At 44.6% G+C, this 21503-nt stretch overlaps 1 protein-coding gene across 1 annotated transcript in view; it reads left to right on the top strand.

The window, feature by feature from the left end:
• Positions 1–21503, top strand: part of diaph2 (diaphanous-related formin 2) — a 717635-nt gene that overhangs the window by 252253 nt on the left and 443879 nt on the right. Inside the window, 1 exon segment of the mRNA XM_023990279.2 lies at positions 6584–6698. Coding sequence (XP_023846047.1) covers positions 6584–6698 — 115 coding nt within the window.

The following is a 21503-nucleotide window of genomic DNA, read 5'->3' as shown; positions in this document are numbered from 1 at the left end:
TCAGTAAAGAAAACATTTAGCTCGTCTTTCAATTCCAAAAAAACATTTCAAAACTTTGCCCCTTGATAACCAGCGCACTTATGTATGTTGTAAAAGGGTTACATGGGCGCTGCACATATCGTTGCATAATTCAGAAAATACACGAGAGTTCAGGGTCTTGCTTTAACAAAGTCAACCATTTTCACTGTAGTGTCCAAAATGTCTTTCAAGCTGTCAGGCATTCCCTTGGCAGCAAGGGCCTCTCGGGGGATGCTGCAGTGTGCTCAAGTGGTGTCGGGAGCAACTGCGTGCACACGCGTTACCACTCCACTATTAATGATATCTATTGCTTTTATACATGTCTTACTACTCTAAAGTCGTCTTTATTCTCGCTCAAAAAACTTTATTTTTTTATTTTTTATTTTTCAGATTGTCATGTTTTGTTTCTAAATCAAATTCATTTATATAGCCCTTCTTACATCAGCTGATATCTCAAAGTGCTGTACAGAAACCCAGCCTAAAACCCCAAAGAGCAAGCAATGCAGGTGTAGAAGCACGGTGGCTAGGAAAAAAAGACTACCTGTATTTGACATTGTGTTGTTAATTCACTGAACACTAGATGGTTTAATAGTTTTTTGGCAGTGAAACGAGGCTACTCAGGCGGGGGAAAAAACTTTACCCAAATGTTTAGCCCCGTTGGAAAAAATTTAAATACTTGCATTGTCTCGTTAAGGGGTTAATAACACAGGTTGCAATGAGAAACCAATCGTCCCGGCCCACATTTTATATATATATATATATCTACATGTGAATCACATTTCTTTTGGCGTACCACTGACGGCATTGCGCGTACCCCTGGGAATACCTGCTCCAGATGTTCCCAAACAGATTTCACTTGGTTTCCCAAATTAAGCGCCGGGTAGCTGCAGGAAAAAGATTGGAGAACCCATGTCATACAGAGTTTGGCCGGAATAATAACTGTCGGGTCAGTGAGAGCATGCGCCTCAAAAAATGGTTGATGTGTGGAGTGAAATAAGTGTTATATATATTTCTCAGCTGCTCATATTTAGCACATTCTCCACTGTAAAACCGAAGTAGCCGACAAAACATACTGGTGGAGGGCCTCCCGAGTGGTGCAGTGGTCTAAGGCATTGCATTGACGTCCTTGAGGCTTCCTTACAGACCCGGTTTCGATCCCTGTCTGTGTCGCAGCCGGCCGCGACCAGGAGACCCATGAGGCGGCACACAATTGGCCCAGCATCATCCGAGTTAGGGAAGGGTTTAGCGGGCCGGGATGTCCTTGTCCCATCGCGCTCTAGCGACTCCTGTTGTACGGTGTTCCGTACACATTGGTACACATTCCGTAGACATTCCGACACATTGGTGTGGCTGGCTTCCGGGTTAAGCGAGCAGTGTGTCAAGAAGCAGTGCGGCTTGGCAGGGTTGTGTTTCGGAGGATGCATGGTTCTCAACCTTCTTCTCTCCCGAGTCCGTACGGGAGTTGCAACGATGGGACAAGACTGTAACTACCATTTGGATATCACAAGAAAAATGTTAAGTTAAAAAACGTACCGGTGGGACAGCTCACGGCCTCCATTCGCTATTCGAGTGCATACAAATTACGTATTTTTCCCCCTGCCCCTGTTCCTGCCCATTTAATAATGGGCCATTCTGAATGAGAACTAATTTTACATATTAGTAAAGACAAGATTAAATTGAGAATAGTCTGATGCGTGAAAATATGATCACTTGATGAGAGAACAGCTGTGCAGCCGGAGGCAAGGATCAGAAGCTTTTTGCGACTTTCTCAAATCATAAATAGCCTGTAGTCGCATCATGCAGCCCATGTATATTTTTATTTTTAAAGCATTCTAAGGTTTGTATCATTCACAACTAAAGTTGCCAAATAACCCTAAATCTAGCATATACTGTAGGACCTGTTTCAAATTATCACTTTTATACTCAACATAGCCACTTCATATGCACACTCGCTCTGTAATTGGAAAATATCCTTTCTATTTTATTCAGTTATATTATAAGTTCAATTATATTATTTTTGCTATAAAAACATATATAAAATAATGACCTGGGACTTATAATCATATCTTGTCAGCTAAGTGAACACAGCCTATGGCATGGAGCTTAGCCAGGTACTGTAAGATACAGTAGGCCAACTCATATTCTGTTCTTCTGAAATACATTTTCTGCAAAAAAAAAAAAAGATTTATTGGGATGGTGTATATTAAATTGATTTAATAGTCTTGTTTAAATGTAGATGTTCCAAAGGCTCGCATCAGTGGCCTGGAGATGCTAAACATGTTTATGTTAATTAACGGTCAATTTCCATGAATCCGGCAGTCTTTTGCATGACAATAACCGGCTGACATGACAAAATGTAATGACGTCCACAGCCCTAGTCGCTTGTGCTCCTGTATTGTCTGTATCCTTTTTACAACAAACGCCTCCTGTCAAGTGGTTCCCCCTCACTCTCTCTCTCTCTCTAGTGAGTGCCCTTGCAACTTGCGTTGCCTTGTCTCGTTAAGGGGCTAATAACACAGGTTGCAATGAGAAACCAATTGTCCCGGCCCACACTGTGTCATGACCATGTCATCATCACAGACCAAGGCACTCTTACACAACCCGTAATGGACTTCTGAAGAACATCGCCTCGCACATTACTAGCCAATTATCAAGTACAAATACAGCAAGATGTGGTTGTTGTCAGTTCTGTATGTACAGGAGCCTGCCATCGGGCCACAGTATGATACAGCGGGCCAGGGTTTCAGCCAGGATAAACAAAGGGCCGTTTTGTTCCATGTACAGAGTTGAAAGGCGGGAGAAGTCAACAAGAACTGTCAAGTCTCAGGTTGGGATGAGGTCTTCTAGGCACATCTAATTCTTTTGCACAGCCACATTTATGTAGTAGAGAGATGTCCCTCTTGGTGAGAACGCTTGCTGTCGAGTGTTTTAATCAACTGTGAGGAATATAGAGGTAGAACCAATGGTGAGGTGAAGGGAAAATATATGTAAACTACAAACTAAGACAAAACAATATGAATCCTTGCAAATCTTTGGTGAATTTGGTTTGTTCATCTTTTTGTATCCTACACAAAGACAAAATATTTATTTATTTACAAGAATGGAATATATTACTAAAGATGGATCCACAATATTTACAATATGTTGACAGCAAATGGAGTTTGAAAATAACAAATACAGACTAAATGGCCAATATACTGAAGCTTTCAATTAAGCTAGACAGAGCGCCTACAGCTTGTCAATAAGTAACTCACACAGCTGCGTTTTGCAGGGCTCTGGGAGTACGTCCATCCAGCTTAATCTCTCAAAAATGGACCTGGAATAATCCAAGATGGGCCGTAACACTGTAATAATCCAAAATGCACCTAAACAAGTATTTGATCAATTCACTTGTAATTTGATCAATGTCACTATCAATACTGCGCAATAGTTTTCATATCGATGGCTTAGACTTGCCTGACGACTCATCCTGCATTTAATTCCGCTGTTCTATTGATCGCTCCATACATTCATACAATAATTTTAGAACCAGGAACAGATATAGCCCTTGGTTCTCTCCAGACCTGACTGCCCTTAACCAACACAAAAACATCCTATGGCGTTCTGCATTAGCATCGAACAGCCCCCGTGATATGCAACTTTTCAGGGAAGCTAGAAACCAATATACACAGGCAGTTAGAAAAGCCAAGGCTAGCTTTTTCAAGCAGAAATTTGCTTCCTGCAACACAAACTAGAAAAAGTTCTGGGACACGGAGAAGTCCATGGAGAATAAGAACATCTCTTCCCACCTGCCCACTGCACTGAAGATAGGAAACACTGTCACCACCAATAAATACACTATAATTGAGAATTTCAATAAGCATTTTTCTACAGCTGGCCATGCTTTCCACCTGGCTACCCCTACCCCGGTCAACAGCACTGCACCCCCCACAGCAACTCGCCCAAGCCTTCCCCATTTCTCCTTCTCTCAAATCCAGTCAGCTGATGTTCTGAAAGAGCTGCAAAATCTGGACCCCTAACAATCAGCCGGGCTAGACAATCTGGACCCTTTCTTTCTAAAATGATCTGCCCGAATTTTTGCAACCCCTATTACTAGCCTGTTCAACCTCTCTTTCGTGTCGTCTGAGATTCCCAAAGATTGGAAAGCAGCTGTGGTCATCCCCCTCTTCAAAGGGGGACACACTCTTGACCCAAACTGCTACAGACCTATATATATCCTACCCTGCCTTTCTAAGGTCTTCGAAAGCCAAGTCAACAAACAGATTACCGACCGTTTCGAATCCCACCATACCTTCTCCGCTATGCAATCTGGTTTCAGAGCTGGTCATGGGTGCACCTCAGCCACGCTCAAGGTCCTAAACGATATCCTAACCGCCATCGATAAGAAACAATACTGTGCAGCTGTATTCATTGACCTGGCCAAGGCTTTCGACTCTGTCAATCACCACATCCTCATCGGCAGACTCGATAGTCTTGGTTTTTCAAATGATTGCCTCGCCTGGTTCACCAACTACTTTTCTGATAGAGTTCAGTGTGTCAAATCAGAGGGCCTGTTGTCCGGGCCTCTGGCAGTCTCTATGGGGGTGCCACAGGGTTCAATTCTTGGACCGACTCTCTTCTCTGTATACATCAATGATGTCGCTCTTGCTGCTGGTGAGTCTCTGATCCACCTCTACGCAGATGACACCATTCTGTATACTTCTGGCCCTTCTTTGGACACTGTGTTAACAACCTTCCAGACGAGCTTCAATGCCATACAACTCTCCTTCCGTGGCCTCCAATTGCTCTTAAATACAAGTAAAACTAAATGCATGCTTCAACCGATCGCTGCCTGCACCTGCACGCTCGTCCAATATCACTACTCTGGACGGTTCTGACTTAGAATATGTGGACAACTACTAATACCTAGGTGTCTGGTTAGACTGTAAACTCTCCTTCCAGACTCACATCAAACACCAATCCAAAGTTAAATCTAGAATTGGCTTCCTATTTCGCAACAAAGCATCCTTCACTCATGCTGCCAAACATACCCTTGTAAAACTGACCATCCTACCGATCCTCGACTTCGGCGATGTCATTTACAAAATAGCCTCCAATACCCTACTCAATAAATTGGATGCAGTCTATCACAGTGCCATCTGTTTTGTCACCAAAGCCCCATATACTACCCACCACTGCGACCTGTACGCTCTCGTTGGCTGGCCCTCGTTTCATACTCGTCGCCAAACCCACTGGCTCCAGGTCATCTACAAGACCCTGCTAGGTAAAGTCCCCCCTTATCTCAGCTTGCTGGTCACCATAGCAGCACCCACCTGTAGCACGCGCTCCAGCAGGTATATCTCTCTGGTCACCCCCAAAACCAATTATTTTTTTGGCCGCCTCTCCTTCCAGTTCTCTGCTGCCAATGACTAGAATGAACTACAAAAATCTCTGAAACTGGAAACACTTTTCTCCCTCACTAGCTTTAAGCACCAGCTGTCAGAGCAGCTCAGAAATTACTGCACCTGTACATAGCCCATCTATAATTTAGCCCAAACAACTACCTCTCCCCCTACTGTATTTATTTATTTATTTATTTTGCTCCTTTGCACCCCATTATTTCTCTCTACTTTGCACATTCTTCCACTACAAATCTACCATTCCAGTGTTTTACTTGCTATATTCTATTTACTTCGCCACCATGGCCGCCACCATTTTTTTTGCCTTCACCTCCCTTATCTCACCTCATTTGCTCACATTGTATATAGACTTATTTTTCTACTGTATTATTGACTCTATGTTTGTTTTACTCCATGTGTAACTCTGTGTTGTTGTATGTGTCGAACTGCTTTGCTTTATCTTGGCCAGGTCGCAAATGTAAATGAGAACTTGTTCTCAACTTGCCTACCTGGTTAAATATAGGTGAAATAAATAAAATACAATTTGTTGTGGAGAAGAAATGTGGGTGTGGCATTTGGCCGGAGCAGTGTGGATGGGTTAATACAGAATACATTTCACAAAATCTCGGCATATTATTGTATGATTATTTCATGACTATTGTGACTATTATTATGATTATTTTGAACTGAAGTAATATACCTAGTCACTGATGATCTATTTTGTGACTGGTCAATGCATTTATTGCGTTTGATAAGCTTTATTAACAACAGGAAGTGACAGGCTGAATGGTGTTCATTGTGGTTGTTAAATAGTTATACCCGTCTTCATGCAATCCTTGCTCCTCACAGAAAGTCATCAATCCATCTGTACAAGAGCCCTCAATATTACAACATTACAAAAACTGCGGGACGTGTGTCATAGTAGAAAGGTGCTTGAAATCGCAAGCAACATGAACAAACTTTATCAAACTGTGTTTTGCGGTAAATTAGGGGAATGAAATGGAGTGCAATATGCAACATGACGGATGATCTCCAAAGCGCTCGCACACACAAAATGCTTCACCGTTTCTAGGTGAGTGGGGTTTGAAGAAGTGGCATTTAAGTGGAGTTGCAGCCAGACCGCTTGTGGAAGGAATGGCAGCTGCTGATTGGGCCTTGCGATAATGGAATCCTCCTTGTCGTTGCAGATAGTGCCTCAGGAAATGGCGGAGAATTGCTTCTGGATCAAAGTCAAAGAGGAGAAGTTTGAGAATCAAGAATTCTTTGAACAGCTCTCCCTCAGCTTTTCCTCCAGGACCAAAGGTAAGCAGGCCCCATCAGGCCCCATCTATCTCTACTCCTTTACTAATGAATCTACACACACACTTCGTTTGGCCACCCGGGTCTGGGGAAACAATTGGCTTTCATCTCCTGACACTTTAGGAAACCATTTGTCTCTGAAATGTTAATTATAGTTAAACCACCCCCCTTTTTTTGTCTTTGAACAATCCGGCTGTGGATGGTTGTGGGTTGAAATCTCTCTGAGCCAATTAGTGGTTCTGCTGCTGCTGTTGTTGATGCTGCTGTTATTATTGTTGTTGTTGTTGTGCTGTGTTTGTGGGTATTCTTTGAATTTGTTGAGTGGCTTTCAGAGTATGAAAGGGACTCCCACACAATGTGAATTCTTGCGAAAAAGTTAAAAGGTGTTGTGTATGTGATTGCGTTTCTCTGTGTATATCTGTATGCTTTTGCACATATCTTTGTGCGTTCGTATGTACAGTGCATTCAGAAAGTATTCAAACCCCTTGACTTTTTACACATTTTGTTACGTTACAGCCTTATTCTAAAATGTATTAAATACATTTAAAAAATCCTCTATCTACACACAATACCCCATAATGACATAGCAAAAACTGTTTTTAGAAATGTTTGCAAATTTATAAAAAATAAAAAATCTGATACCTTATTTACATAAGTATTCAGACCCTTTGTTATGAGACTCGAAAATGAGCTCAGGTGCATCCTGTTTTCATTGATCATCCTTGAGATGTTTCTACAACTTGATTGGTACATCCAATTGATTGGGCATGATTTGGAATGATACACACCTGTATATATACTGTCCCACAATTGATAGTGCATGTCAGAGCAAAAACCAAGCCATGAGTTCAAAGGAATTGTCCGTAGAGCTCCGAGACTTGTGTCGGGGGTACCAAAAAATGTCTGCAACATTGAAGGTCCCCAAGAACACAGTGGCCTCCATCATTCTTAAATGGAAGATGTTTAGAACCACCAAGACTCTTCCTAGAACTGGCAGCCCGGAAAAACTGAGCAATTGGGGGAGAATGGCCTTGGTCAGGGAGGTGACCAAGAACCCGATTGTCACTCTGACAGAGCTCCAGAGTTCCTCTCTGGAGATGGGAGAACCTTCCAGAAGGAAAACCATATCTGCAGCACTCCAGCAATCAGGCAGTTGTGGTAGAGTGGCCAGACGGAAGACACTCCTCAGTAAAATGCCCACTTGGAGTTTGCCAAAAGGCACTTAAGGACTCTCAGACCATGAGAAACAAGATTATCTGGTCTGATGAAATCAAGATGGAAGTCTTTGGGCTGAATGCCAAGCGTCACTTCTGAAGAAAACCTGGCCCCATCCCTACGGTGAAGCATGGTGGTGGCAGCATCATGCTGTGGGGATGTTTTTCAGCGGCAGGGACTGGGAGATAAGTCAGCATTGAGGCAAAGATGAACGGAGCGAAGTACAGAGAGGTCCTTGATGAAAACATGCTCCGGAGCTCTCAGGACCTCCGACTGGGGTGAAGGTTCACTTTCCAACAGGACAACGACCCTAAGCACACAGCCAAGACAAGGCAGGAGTGGATTTGCAAAAATGCAACAACAATTTTTTTTTTTTTGCTTTGTCATTATGGGGACCAGGGATGGGGCCAGGTATTGTGTGTAGATTGATGATGGAAACAAATCTATGTAATCAATTTTAGAATATGGCTGTAACATAACAAAATGTGGCCAAGGGGTCTGAATACTTTCCGAATGCACTGCATGTACAGTATGTGTGTGTGAGTGAACTGAGGACAGTCACGCTTGACTCTGCCCTTTTCCAGTCGAGTAGACACTCCTCCACAGGGGCACCCGGGGAAGAAAGCCAAGGGAGTATACTCTTGTCCCGGCCAGTTGCTTTCAGAGATCTAACTTGTTGATGAGTAACACAAGCAGAAGGACAGCAAGTTTGTGATTTGAGGGAGAGGCTGTGTGGTGGTGTGTTGGCTGGATATTTCTCCCATGACAATGCCAGTGATTTCCTGGTCTCTGACAGCATGTGTAGTGTGTACACACTCCTCTAATCCCTGCCCTAGTGGGAGGGAGGGGTAAAGGGCCTGTTATCACAGCCCTTCTGGAATCACAGCCTTTCTGAGTTGTTGGGGGTGATGACTACCCAGCAGCCCTCACTGTTCTGTTGCCTCTCCTCTCCTTCTATTCTCCACCTTCTCCTTTATTTTTCCTCCTCTCCTCCTTTTCCTTTCCTTCTCCTCTCCTTCTCTTCTTCTCTCCTCCTGTCCCTCACCTCCTTCCCCCTCGCCTCTCCTTCTCCTCTCCTCCTCCCCTCCTTTTCCTCTATTATTTTTCTCCCCTCCTCCTCTCCTTCTTCTCTCCCCTGAAGACTACATAACAATATTCATCTTCCTGTTTTTCTTTGAAATAAACAGCAATATAGCCCCTAAGCTGGGAGGTGATGTATTGGCACAATACAGATGAAGAGAATAACGTAATAGCGGAAACAAGGGAGCGGCTGTAGCCGGGCTTAATGAAGCCACGGGGAAAGGCCCCAGAGACGAGTCTCTGCTTTCTCTGCAGGAGAGACAACGAGACACTGTCTGTTCTGCAACTGTGATACCATGACACCTCTGTTATTCAGCAACACCCAAAAACAACCAGAGAGGGGGGAGGAGAGAGAGAGAGAGGTTTTTGCTTTGTTCTGTTCCGTTCCGCAAGGGAGAGATATATCACAAGGCAACCATAGCGTTCCAATGGAGCAACATGGTTACTAATTAACACCAGCCATAATGAATAGTCGATTTTGTGTGCTGTATTTCTCTGTTCTTTCAGAAGTGTAATTCCATTTTCACCTTGGACAAACAAGGGATTCAGATTCTGCAAAAAATATAACACTGCTTAATACAGTATTATGCAGTATTTATACTGTATTCCATTTGCTATCCTATTTAATCTACATTCTTATAATTTTTTGTTTCCTTTATTTGTATTCTATAAGGTCTATGAATTATAGGCACATTAGCCATACCTCTGCTTTACGTTTCTTTCAGTATCTTTTTTCAAATTATAATTCTCCCTCTTTCATGGAACAGTCTGGTTCTATAGGTAAGCCTCGCTCTCCCGCTGGCAGCTTGGAAAGGCATGATATAGTGGATTCCTCTGGGAGATACCTTAGCTGGATCCCTATCAATTACGCCCACAGCATGTTCACTGATTCAGCTCTTCTCCATCTATTGTTGAAACAGAACATGAAATGCTCATGAATGAAAAATGCTGTTTAATGTTTGATATCCTGAGTTCCATTCTCTTATATTCTTTTGAAGGCATAGTTAAAAGCGGGTGACAATGTGCGACGGTATCGCGGAGGGAAGTGATGGATTTGACCAAAACGAGATGCCCCCTCATCTTTTTTCTTCTTTTACCTTCACTTTACAATGGGAATCATTTAAACTGGTGAGATCTAAGGATGCGTTAGATTAAGATGTGCTTTAATGTTTTCCCCTTTGTCGAAGAGCCTGACCCCATGTCTATACTGACTGTTGAACTTTCGATTCCCAGCAGTCTTGACAATGACACATGAAGTTGAGCTTCCTGTACCAGATGAATGGTATTCTGTTTTTCTAGAGCGTGAGATGAGGTGGATATTGGTATCTCTACCATTAGTAAGAGAATGGTGCAGGTGGATAGGGCATGGGTAGGGTAATACGTTCACAAGACCTTACCGTCACACCATATTACCAAGGATTATAAATCCTCCCAGTAAACCTGCCAAACGAGTCCCAACTCGAAACCAACTTCATTTGGCAGGAAAATTGCCCTCTTTTTTTATCAAGTGGAGGGTTTGGGCTGCGCTCCGTGTTGGTTTTTCTTGTCCCCCTTTTTTCTCCATCATCCCTCCTTCCCCCCCATCTTTGCTGGGGTGTCTATAACTAAAGCACACATTATCAGACTGAGGTGAAAGATGTGTTCCCTGTGGAGCTGCCCTCGGAAAATGGCGCAAAAATGCTTCTGTTTAACTCGCCTTTACTTGGGAGTCACGTTTGTTACTCACATTGTCTGAAAAACACACCATACTCTTTTATAGGCCCCTGAGATGTCTTACTTTCTCCAGTGCACATTTCATTCATAGGGCTTTACCTCAGAAAACAATTGAGTGCAAGACTGGCAGTGTCCCCCGCTGCTTTACGAGCCTCGCCATTTAATGGGTTTTAACAAGAAAGGGAAATCATCAACAGGGATTTGCAGCTCTGCTTCTGGCCTCTTAAGATTATCCGATTCCTACTGTATTTCCAATTAGGGCTACCTTGCTGCAATTACAGCTAGCATCCCCACCGCTTGAACCCAGCGGTATTGGCAGAGGGGCTTGCTCAAAGCAAGCAGAATCTTTGAATATAAGAATTAGCCTGTTCGCATTACTTTACATTTATTTTACTCACCAAACTGTAGCGGTTTGCCAGGCTGCAGAGATGGTAATGAATTGGGCCAATATCCATTGGAATCTAAGGCCCCTTGTTCACCTCAGTGGATTGACCTGATTTTCCCAGGAAGAAGAAGAGAAGTGATACTTTGACTTTTAGAAAGCCAAAACAGCACTACAGGGGGGCTCCTGTGGTACAGCCAGGCCACCCACTGTCCCTGTCCCCTGATAACCTGCTAAAGAGACCCCTATCGCTCATCACCTCCTACCAAGACTGAAAGAGGGGAAGTCAATAATTCTCCATCTCCTTTAAAGCTGCCCCCAAACAACCCCTTCTCTCTGCCAGGCCAGACCTTGCTGCGATGCTGGGGGAAATGGAAGTGTTTCCTTGTGCCAGGTTCTATTAGTTCTGTCTTATTTCAATCGGCTCTGGAGTGCACAGTGCTTCTATGTATTGTTATTTTGTTGTTTGGCATTTCCCTGCTCCCTCCCTACCCCCCCCCCCCCTCTCTCTTTCCTTCCCTCCCTTTCTCGTTCTCTCTTTTCTTTACCCCGGACTCCTTCACTTGGTGGTATCAATCAGTGGTTCTGCCTGCGTTCAGCTTCGGGGATCAAATCAGATGCACTTGTGGTTTGAGTGCCTAGCATGGCCTGCTGCATTTGAAAAGTAATTCGGTTGGCCGGGCTTTTCAGTTCTGTTTGAAATAAGATTGATGTTGGCAAACTTTTTCAACCCCCATTCTCCTAATAGGTTTTTCTCAGTCTCCAACATCGCCTGCTAAACAGACAGAGGACATATGCCTCGACATAATGATGACATGTGTTTGAGGCCTCTGAATGTTTTAAGGAGACCCCACTGCTTTTCATCAGTCCGTGGCAGCAACAAAACGAAGAGAGAGAGAAACCAACCGTAACAAAACAACTACAGTAGCATAACAGTTAAATAATACCCCATATGTCTACTGTATAACAAAGTAGGGCTGGGATGATGCCAGTATCGCAATATGTTTTCCATGGCAAAAATGAACACTAATCAGACCAAACTGTTTGTCCTTTAACTGTTTGTCCTTTAACTGTTTGGTCCTCTAAGGGTTTGGTCCTCTAAGGGTTTGGTCCTCTAACGGTTTGGTCCTGCTGTATGTTAAATATTGTGCTATATCTTGGAAAACAAATAAATGTGACTCTAGATGACATAATGATGTTTGTTTCCAACATTAGGGCTGTTTTCCTGAAGAAGTTAAATCAGCTTGGTGTTTTGTTTCTTTGCCATGATAGTAACCAGTATGGTCCCAGCCCTGTTTCAAAGTGTGTCAGTTTTTATACTTTTTTTTCGGCATATAATTATTACGATAATAGCTAATTGACCTTATTGTACGAAACCGAATATGACTTAACCGACTCTACTGTCCTTCTGCATCTCTAGTTTAGTGTATCATAGAGTGGATGGATGGCTGTGTACAGTAAGTGGTCTGTGAGTACGGGTCCCTTGTCATTGCTGTACACTCACGAGCCATTCTACCCATAAGCCTAATGAAGATGCATGTAAATAATTGGGCTGTTAGCCGGCCCAGTCATTATCCTCGGGGAGGAGACTGGCAGCAGCACTCGACCCCTCTGAGCGAGGTCACCGGTCCCTCCTTCTCCCAGCATGCCTCTGTGTTAATGACGGCGATGCCGCTAATGAGCCTTGCGCTCCGTCCGGTGCCCACCCGTGGTGGGCAGGGAGAGAGAGATGTCACGGTCTACAGGTCAAGAAATTACTGTTTGGGGTCAGCCGAGCTATTGAAATCCCCTCTGTACTTAATAAAAGTGAGGTCTTAGATTATTTTTGAAGTCACAAAGAAGCTGTCATTTGATAGATGCTTGCTGTGTATTTCTTCCCCTGGTGGTCATTTGCTAGAGTAGAGGTGTCTGAACATGTGAAATGGTGTTTCCAATTTAAACGTTAATTAACAACTGCAATGACAGAGAGATGCAACTTTTGAAAATGAATAAGCTTGCCTCCCCGACACACTCCAAACTGTGAAACCCATGCTCCAGCCAAAATCACAGAAGGTTACTATTTTTTGTAATATCTCTGTGAGCATGGATATATTCCCAATTTTGTGCAGAGCTTGTCCTGCTTACCCACTCCCTCTACCCATCATCCACCTCTGGTGTCCTGCTGTCTTTTAACCTTACCACTAATGCCCAGTTCCCATTTCCAGAAAGAAAGCCAGCCTTAATGCATCTAAAGGTCAACTCTGAGGGAACAATACCAAACTGTGGCCAAACCCACAGTCCCAGAGATAGCTCTGGCCAGGGCTTCCCCATTTATAACCCAGGATTTGATCATATCCCTCAGCTTTCCTCCCAACCCCCTCCAGCCCCCGTTAGAACCTCCCGTCGCTCCCGCCCTTGCCAGTGCACACCAACCACCAGCCGAGCCTCAATCCCTGCTACAAAGCCCCAGCAGCGGGGTGGTAATGACCCTGCCACAGCGCCGGTAATGATGGAATCAGCGGGGGTTTAGCTGGCTCCCTGATGCCCTAATAAGTCCCCTAATAACTCTTTTAACACCCGGGCTGACCTGGTACCCTGATCAAAAGCGCTCATGCGTGGCAAAGGCTCCTCAGAGGATACCAAGCCTGTGCTGCAGTACTTTCCAAACAGGAAGGGCGGCCTTCGCCAACGCTTTGAGGTCCCTGTCCAGTAACCGCACCAGTATTCAGACTCCCCTGAGGATCCATAATGGACAATGCCAGTACTGTTCTCTATTGGACTGTTGCTTCAAATTCCTCCAATTCACAGAGGTCCCTGTCCGGTAATGGCACACACACACACTCCCCATCCCAGAGGAGAATGTCCATAATGGGTAGTACCTGCTATTGGGCTGTTTCTTCAGGGTCACCCAGTAACAATGGGAGTCACGCAAGGCATCGACACTGAGTGTACAAAACATTAGGAACACCTGCTCTTTCCATGACATAGACTGACCAGGTGAATCTAGGTGCAAACTATGATCCCTTATTGATGTCACTTGTTAAATCCACTTCAATCGGTGTAGATGAAGGGGAAGAGACAGGTTAAATAAGGATTTTTAAGCCTTGAGACAATTGAAACAGGGATTGTGTATGTGTGCCATTCAGAGGGTTAATGGTATGGTAGTAGGTGCCAGGCGCACCGGTTTGTGTCAAGAATTGCAACGCTGCTGGGTTTTTCATGCTCAACAGTTTCCGTGTGTATCAAGAATGGTCCACTACTCAAAGAACAACCAGACAACTTGAAACAACTGTGGGAAGCATCGGAGTCGACATTGGCCAGCATCCCTGTGTAACGCTTGACACCTTATAGAGTCCATGCCCCGACGAATTGAGTGTGTTCTGAGGGCAAAAGGGAGTGCAACTCAATATTAGGAAGGTGTTCCTAATGTTTGGTATACTCAGTGTAGTTGATCTATTTTACTCTCTCCGACAAAATAGAATAATTATAATTGTGAAGTTCCACTTTTCATCCCATCAACTCCAGACCACCAGATGATAATTGTAACCATTTGAGAAGCCATTTACTGAGCAAAGCGACACATCCCTACACCGTCATCAGAATGTCTCCGAAGACACAGACAATGTAATAAAGGCTGTCAGAGGCCCCATTCCACAGAAGATACTTTTTCCCCCGCACTGTGCGACTGTTCTCTAGTATGGCTCATTTTTACAGCACAGAGTAAGATGATAAAGGAATCTATTGATAACCTGTGTGTTGAAGATGTTGGGAACAGGGGTTTGATGCCCTCCCTGAGGACAGTGTTGTTTATTGCTGATGTTGTTTACTGAGATGAGGGGAGCATCTGCCAGAGCAGCCTCAGCCTTCATGTTTCTCCTCTCTTCCCTTCTCTCTCGAAACACCATCCTGTCCCCCCTTGCCTAGCTCCAGAACCCCACTCACCCTAACCCTCATGTTGTCCATCTGGAGTCAAGGCTGCCTAGTTTCTTAGACACACGCACACATAACCGCACATACTCTCACAGCAGTGCTTTGCCAAAACAAGATCAAGTGTGTTTGGCACACACTTCTTCGATAAACCACCACACTGTCTGCAAAAGGAGAGGTTTGCTTCTTGCCCTGCCAAAATGTGTCGATAACCCAGGAAGCCCATGCACGTTCCAATCAATTAGTACATTTTGGAGATGCACATAATCATATTCTGCTGAAGCGCCCTGTGGATAATCAAATGTGGTGTTAATATGAAAAATCTAACTTCCATGGCCTTGATTGCCACCCGATAGCACGTTTCAGAACGGGACCCATTTGTCTGATTGCTTTTGAGCACTGGGTCCAATTTGTCTCAATAAAGCAAAACGCAACCCTATGCTAATTTACCTCTGTTTGGAGGCAGCCGGCCTACTGTGCTTCACTCAGGGTTAGCCATTTTCCTTCCTCATCCTTCCACAGTTTTAATAAATCACATATGAGTGGAGATTAGCGCCTTAAATATTAATGGCTTGTAATTGGTTTATTGTACATTAGCCCGGCCGCAGGGGGTGACCTGGATTGAGAGACTAGTCAAGGCTCCTGTTTTTCCTCCGCTCGTTCCCCCCAACTGTTTTCCACTTCACATTGCTTCCCTGCGATGTCCCACTGATTTTAATTTTCTCTGCTCAGATGAGAGCTGTTCAGGACTGTTCTGGGTAGCCACTGTGCATTTTTATTCGAAGCCCCCCCCCCTACTCCAAATATTGGCCTGTTTAATACCTGCCTGCTTAGATACTCTCCAACCTACTTCCTGCTAGCTTTATTTGCCTTCAGGTGTACTTTGCCTTGCAACATTCATCCAACGAGAAGTGCTGACTTTAATAACCTGCAGTGTGTGTGTGTGGGTGCAGGTGTGCATACAGTGTGTGTGTTTGCATTTGAAAGTGAAGCCAGTCAAGTCAGTCCATCAGACTTCATCTTCTGCATCTTTCGCGTATTACATATACCTCAGTCTGCATTCAAAGCTTTCCTCAAGAGTTCTGTTTCTATTATCCAGGTATAATGGGCTTTGTCTTATTAATGCTACACTAAACGGGTGATGGCTAACAATCACTCCCATATTCCTAATATATTCACTTGAAGGAGCGTTTCCTTGTAATAAAGCTTGACCATGGACCTACTTAACATCTTGCATATTAATTTGAATATTTTAGAGCAAATTATGCACGTTCAGAACTGATTGTCCTTGAACAAATACACATTATTTTGTAAGAAATGTTTGATTTAGGCAACCTGAGCTAAATTCTTTCTGACTTGCAAAGGAACTCTACCAATAGACAGTTTGCAGTTGTTTGGGTGTGTGTGCACAGCAGGTCTCAGTGACTTTCTACGTGTTTTTAGATGCATTCAAGGCTAGCAGAGTCATTTGAACTCTGGAGTACCTCCTCAATGTGATCATTACCCGTTCGTTTGTCATGTATTACATCATGATTAAACACCCGACCCCAAAAAGGTTTGCATATCATCACAATTCCTTCCTCAGAAGGCGAAGGGAAACAGAGGGGAAGGCAACAATAAAACAACAACGGTGGAAGGGTGTGTGAGAGACGGAAAGAGAGAGAGAGAGTGCGCGGGCGCAGTGGAGGGAGGAGAGTAGTCTCTCAGTACTGGGCCCTGACAGTGTCACAGGACTGGAGCTTTCCTCTCTCAAACCCCACCGGTGCTCTTGATCAAAGTCCCCCCACTCCCACCAGCTTAGAGACGAGCAGGTCCACACATGGCTAATCCACCTAGGGAACTAGAATACGCTGCACTATAATGGCAGTCATGTTTAGAGACGTGTGTGTGAGTGCGCACAATGTAACAAAGCAGGCCTGCCTCAGTAACATATCTCACTCCAGAGACACTTATACTGCATAGAGAACGGTCACAGTAGTACTAGAATAGCCCATGTGTCAGGGCAATGCCACATGGATGAAGGAGAGATCACATTAAATTCCAGCTCCAGTTTAGGTGCAGCAGCTGCAAAATAAAGACAAGGTTCAGCACCACTTAATATTTCTCAGACCAAGGGCAACAGAGAATGCTACCTCACCCCATTGTAGACCTAATTGATACTTTTTGGTAAATGATGTCTGGCTCCAATTGCAATTCCATCGCCTCTCTCCTCCCTTTGCACGTCGTGATAATGGCAGACTTCAGTCGCATCCATTTGGACTGATTTACACTTGACACTGTATTAGAGTTAAATAGCGACGTCGTAGCTCTATGAGCCTGGGGATTCATTTAGATTTTGTTCTACTCAACCAACACCTGTTGTATATTGTCAGCTAGGCCTCCAGCATGGTTAGTTTTTGACACGTTATACAACTCATCCACCTGTTGTATTTCATCTGTACTTAAATGAGATTGTACGCTGATTGTCAGTGTTACTAAAATGATCACAGGTAATTTGCCTGGTTATTGTTTTATCTCAGTTGACCCTTCTCTAAGCCCGGCCCCCTCATTGGTTACTGTTGCACAGGAGGGATTTGGGGTGGGGGGTAGCAGGTAGCTGACTAGTGGGGGCTAGTCATCAGCCTGACGGTCTGGGGGTAGAAGCTATTGCCAGTCTGTTAGTTTTAGCCATAATGCTCCTGTACTACCTGTGTCTGAGTGATGGAAAAGGGAAGAACAGGCCGTGGCTCGGGTGGCTGAGGTTCCTGATGATCTTCTTGGCCTTCCTGCGTCACCTGGTGTTATAGGTGTCCTGGAGGGCAGGCAGTGTGCACCCAATGGTGCGTTCAGCTGAGTGTACCACCCTCTGTAGTGCCTTGCGGTCAGCGCCAGTGGACTTGCCGTACCAGACTGTGATGCTCTCAATGGTGCTCCTGTAGAACACTGAGGGCCTTAGGGGACAGGCCAATTTTCTTCAGCCTCTTGAGGTTAAAGAGTTGTCGTTGTGCTTTTTTCACCACGGTGTCTGTTTGACCATTTCAGCTCCTCAGAGATGTGTACACAGAGTAACTTGATGTTTTTGACAGTCTCCACAGTGGCCCTCTTAATGAGCATGGGGGCGTGCCCATCCTGGTTCCTCCTGAAGTCCATAATCAGCTCCTTTGTTTTGCTGACGTTAAAGGAGAGGTTGTTCACCTGGCACCACAGTGTTAGAGTGCCTACCTCCTAATTCTAGGCCATATCACCGTTGTTGGTAATCAGGCCTACTACTGTTGTGTCGTCAGCAAACTTGACGATGGAGTTGGAATTGTGTGAGGCCTTACAGTCGTGGGTATACAGGGAGTACAGGAGCGGAGGGGACTGAAGACGCACCCTTGTGGTGCCCCCTTGTTGAGGATCAGTGTGGAGGAAGTAATGTTGCCTACCTTCACCACCTGGGGGGCGGCCCGTCAGGAAGTTCAGGACCCAGTTGCATAGGAAGGAGTTCAGTCCCAGGGCTGTGAGCTTTGTGGTGAACTTAGAGGGCACTATGGTATTGAAAGCCGAGCTGTAGTCAATGAACAACATCCTCACATGCATTCCTCTTGTCCAGGTGGGTGAGGGGAGTGTGGAGAGCAATGGCGATAGCGTCCTCCGTGAATCAGTCGGGGCGGTAGGCGAACATGAGGGTCGAATGTGTCGAGGAGGGAGGAGGTGATGTAGTCTTTGGCTAGCCTCTCGAAGCACTTCATGGTGACTGAAGTGAGTGCTATGGGTCAGTAGTCATTCAGTTCAGTTATTTTCCCTTTCTTGGGCATGGGGATGAGTGGAAATCTTGAAGCAGGTGGGGAAAATGGCCTGAGCTAGAGAGATTTTCAAAGTATCAGAAAACACAACAGCTTGCTGTCTGCATATGCTCTGAGGGCGCGGCTAGGGATGCCGTCTGGGCCGGTATCCTTGCGAGTGTTAACACGTTTAAACGACTTGCATGTGTCTTGTGGAAACTGTAGGTAGCCCTCATTGTCCTCAGGGGCTCTCCTTGGCAGCTCAGAGTTGTTTTGCTCAAAGCATGAGAAATAGGTGTTTCACTCGTCCTCTTGATCAATCTACGTCGCATTTGGTCTGTTTAATCATACAATTGTCCCCGGTCACCTTGCCATGTTTATAAGCAGCGTCCCTCTCCTTCAGTTTCCTGACAAGGCTGCCATCAATCCACGGTTTTTGATTTGGGTAAGTTTTGAAAGATACCATCACTATCACATCATCTATGCATTTTTGTATGAATCCGGTGACTGAGTCAGCGTATTCATTGATGCTATCCCCATAGGCGACCCAAAACATATTCTAGTCCACGTGATCAAAACAATCTTGGAGCAGCGTTGTACAGACCTGACCACTGGAACTTCCCTCTTGAGTCTTTGTTTGCATGCGGGAAGGAGCAAAATGGAGTTATTGTCAGATTTGCCGAAAGGAGGATGGGAGTTGGCCTTATACCCGTGTCGAAAAGGCATGTAGCAGTGGTCCAGCGTAGAATCTCAGGGAGTTGGACAGTCAATGTGTTGATAGTAATTGGGGAGCACGGTTCTCAAATTACTTTTGTTCAAGTTCCCCACGACAATGAACACTGCCTCCGAGTAGTATTCCAAGTCGGTAGAGCACAAGCTCTCAAGTTCCTGTACGCTTCCCCTGTCGCAACACTTGTTATTGGTGATAAAGCAGAGCCCTCCGCCTTTCTTCTTGCCAGAGAGAGCTCTATTCCTCTCCGCTCGATGAACTGTAAAATCTGCTGGCTCTATATAATCTGTTTGGATGTCAGAGGAAAGCCAGGTCTCAGAAAAACAGATTATTTTGCAGAATTGTATGTCCCTCTGGAAGGAGATCCTCACTCTGAGTTTGTTTATTCACAAATGATTGAACATTGGCGTGTAGTATGTTTGGTAATGGAGGACAGTTCGCCTAGCGTCTCAATCTCACTAAGACCCCCTGCGTCTGCGTCTCCGTCGGCTTCTTCGTTTCCTACTCTCCAGTAGGACTCCCGGGCAACCCGGCGCCTCACCGAAGAAGCTAGACCAGCATTTCCCAAGCTTGGTCCTTGGGACCCCAATGAGTGCACATTCTGTTTTTTACTGTAACACTACACAGCTGATTTCAAATGATCAAAGCTTGATGATTAGTTGATTATTTGTATAATCTGTGTACAGTCGTGGCCAAAAGTTTTGAGAATGACACAAATATACATTTTCACAAAGTTTGCTGCTTCAGTGTCTTTAGATATTTTTGTCAGATGTTACTATGGAATACTGAAGTATAATTACAAGCATTTAATAAGTGTCAAAGGCTTTTATTGACAATTACATGAAGTTGATGCAAAGAGTCAATATTTGCAGTGTTGACCCTAATTTTTCAAGACCTCTGCAATCCGCCCTGGCATGCTGTCAATTAACTTCTGGGCCACATCCTGACTGATGGCAGCCCATTCTTGCATAATCAATGCTTGGAGTTTGTCAAAATTTGTGGGTTTTTGTTTGTCCACCCGCCTCTTGAAGATTGACCACAAGTTCACCAAACTGTTCCTGTATGGTTGGGTGAAGTTGCTCTCGGAGGATGTGTTGGTACCATTCTTTATTCATGGCTGTGTTCTTAGGGACAATTGTGAGTGAGCCCACTCCCTTGGCTGAGAAGCAACCCCACACATGAATGGTCTCAGGATGCTTTACTGTTGGCATGACACAGGACTGATGGTAGCGCTCACCTTGTCCTCTCCGGACAAGCTTTTTTCCGGATGCCCCAAACAATCGGAAAGGGGATTCAATCACTGACATGATGTCAGTTGGTCCTTTTGTGGCAGGGCTGAAATGCAGTGGAAATGTTTTTTGGGGATTCAGTTAATTTGCATGGCAAAGAGGGACTTTGCCATTAATTGCAATTCATCTGATCACTCTTCATAACATTCTGGAGTACGCAAATTGCCAGCATACAAACTGAGACAGCAGACTTTGTGAAAATATATATTTGTGTCATTCTCAAAACTTTTGGCCACGACTGTAGTGCTAGGCCAACAACCAAAACGTGCACCCCTTGAAGTGCTGAGGACCGAGTTTGAGAAACCCTGAGCTATTTCATTGTTGCGCCATCTCCCTGGGAATTCGGGAAGGTCGGGTGGACAGTGAGTACCCACCATTTCATATTCCAGTAGTTCTACCCGGGTGTATGAAGTAATGCACGAAACAAACTGAGTAAGAAAACCATAGAAAGACACTAGAAAAAACACAACATAAGTAGAAACCTGCTATGTTTTGTAGGAGCTTGATGGAAAGCGCCATCTGTTGGCACCATCTTAGTCAATTTGGACACTTTTCCCTGGTCCAAGGTGTATTAGATTCAACTTGCAGGTTGACTCTTCTAATTTCCATACAAATCATGAGGGTGCATAGAGACCACGGCTTCACACCGTCATACCCTTTCCCCGCGCACTTCAGGCCTCGAGATTGTGACATGTTATCATGTTTAATTTGTCTTTGGGGATCTCGTGTGGAATTGGTTTGGGCCCACAA

The sequence above is a fragment of the Salvelinus sp. IW2-2015 genome, linkage group LG6.2 (genome assembly GCF_002910315.2).
Source record: "Salvelinus sp. IW2-2015 linkage group LG6.2, ASM291031v2, whole genome shotgun sequence".
Taxonomy (NCBI): Eukaryota; Metazoa; Chordata; class Actinopteri; order Salmoniformes; family Salmonidae; genus Salvelinus; species Salvelinus sp. IW2-2015.
Note: the sequence above shows the minus strand (reverse complement) of the source record. Positions and strands in the feature narration are given on the sequence as shown.